The sequence below is a fragment of the Alligator sinensis genome, unplaced genomic scaffold (assembly GCF_000455745.1).
Source record: "Alligator sinensis unplaced genomic scaffold, ASM45574v1 scaffold169_1, whole genome shotgun sequence".
Taxonomy (NCBI): Eukaryota; Metazoa; Chordata; order Crocodylia; family Alligatoridae; genus Alligator; species Alligator sinensis.
This window is the reverse complement of record NW_005841924.1, coordinates 197,880-199,833: the sequence shown is the minus strand read 5'-3', so window position 1 is coordinate 199,833 and position 1,954 is coordinate 197,880. Positions and strand designations below refer to the sequence as shown.

The following is a 1,954-nucleotide window of genomic DNA, read 5'->3' as shown; positions in this document are numbered from 1 at the left end:
CTGCATTCTCTCTGTTAAGCTCTTAGGTGATCTACATGATCATTTATTTTATAGCTAAATAGAAATGCTCACATCTATCACTTCATTTTCAGAAATATATCTTGTTTTACTATTTTAATTATTATTCACCATTACCTGTTCTGAAGTTTTCAGGTAGTTCACACATGGACTACAGTGTTGCTGTAGTATCTGTGTAACACTGTCAAAATAGGTTTCATTTGAACTAAGTGAGTCATTGTCACTTTGCCTTTATAAAGAGCAAAGTCTTCTGAGGCAGAACAGTCACCACCCAAAGGAGCAGCAGAAAATAGGTTGCTGTGAAGAGATTGAAAAGAAACATGCTGAAAATTGGGTCAATGAAGTCCCCAATCCTACAGTATCATGGGTGGATCTTTAAGTTTGCCTGGGATCCAACTGATTTTTAGTGAAGTAAGACTACCACTACTGGGATCTTTTAAAGCAGTTTTTCATCTAATGAGGGGTGGGACACTTGGAGCAAGTTTTGCTGTATTAGTTGTGGTGGTTCTTTCTTTCTGATTCTCTCAGATTTTTAAACTTTGTAAAGATCTACCTACCTCAAAACAAATAAAAGACAAAAGGTAAACCATGATGTAAAGTTTATATACAAGAATATAACATTTATCTGGAGTATTTACAAGGTTGAGTAAAGCAATATTTTACAACTCTTTCAGGTTAACCACTAGGTATATTACAGTTTGGCTACAAATGATTTAATTTGCAGAGTAAAAAGAAAAAAAAAAATGCTGCATTTAGATGAGTTGGTGACAAAACTGGTCCTTTTTGGAGAGGGCTCAGGTTTGTAGAAAAGAAATAGGAAAGTGATTAATATGCTGTTATTTATGCATAGGTACCACATGCAGTCATTATAACATCTGTTATAGCATTAAACTAGATGGTATGCCATTTCAGAATAAAATCAGACCCAATGTGCAAGGCCAACACAAGGCAGAGTGGTCAGCTGCCATCATGCTGTGCCTTTAGTCACTATTTCACATTATACTCTAATGTACACACATCTATAGAGAAATGTAGCAATATAAAATTGACCAGCTTTCCTAGGATGACAAAAAAAGAAAAAGCTTGAAGCAAGATATTTTAATACTTCACAAAAATATTCACGATTTTTATTACACTTTTTAATATATTTACAAAATTTGAGTAGGTTTTCCCACCTTTTTTTTTTTTCCTCCCCCCAAACAAACAGCCATTGTCTCCCGTGCCTGCTATATCTTGAGGTTCAGAAAGGCTGAAGCGAGAAGGTGCGAGAGGCCCGGAGAGCTTGGGACTGGGGGCAGCTGGTGGAAGGGACTAAAGTGAAAGTGACTAACATTGCAGTTTGCGGATGCTGCGGGAGAACCGCTTAAAAGCCCGCTGCCCTTTCTGCCACCGCTTCAGTGAGGTGATAACCAGCTCCCCAGCCTGCTTTTGTCCCATCACTAAGTAGGGTACGCTTATGTCATCCATCTCATCACAGGTACACTGGAGGCCACCTTTGAGCCAGAGTACTATCTTCCTCAGATCCCTTTCTGTCAGCCCATTCAGCTTGTAGATGGTCTTGCTCTTTGTTTCAGGGGTGATCTTGGTGTCTCCATTGATGTAGGCGATCTCCTTCACTTTTATCTTCAGGGCTAATAGGGGGAAGGGGAGGGGGAGTGATGGGATGGGAGAGAGAAAGAGAGAGATTGAGAGGTTTTTTTTCCCATTAGTGTACATAAAGAAGACCTGGGGAGGGAGGTCTTCTATTGCTAATTAAACTGTCAGGGGCTGACTGAATGGGCAGCAGGTGGCTCCATTTCTAAAGCCACAAAGGGCATGCGAGTCATTTCAGTTTGAATCAACTTTAGGGTTTTTCCCCCTCCTTTTCTCCAGCATTTGCAAACCCAGAGAGGGCACATTTTGTACATTAAATATGTGTTAAGTTGTAACCTGGCAC

General features: G+C 39.8%; 1 protein-coding gene across 1 annotated transcript in view; it reads right to left on the bottom strand.

The window, feature by feature from the left end:
* Nucleotides 1-612: 612 nt before the first annotated feature.
* SFRP2 (secreted frizzled related protein 2) overlaps nt 613-1,954 on the bottom strand; it is a 4,903-nt gene continuing 3,561 nt past the window's right edge. Inside the window, exon 3 of the mRNA XM_006019139.2 lies at nt 613-1,649. Within this exon, the coding sequence (XP_006019201.1) occupies nt 1,345-1,649 (305 nt within the window). The 3' untranslated portion in view covers nt 613-1,344. The remainder of the gene's footprint in view (nt 1,650-1,954) is intronic.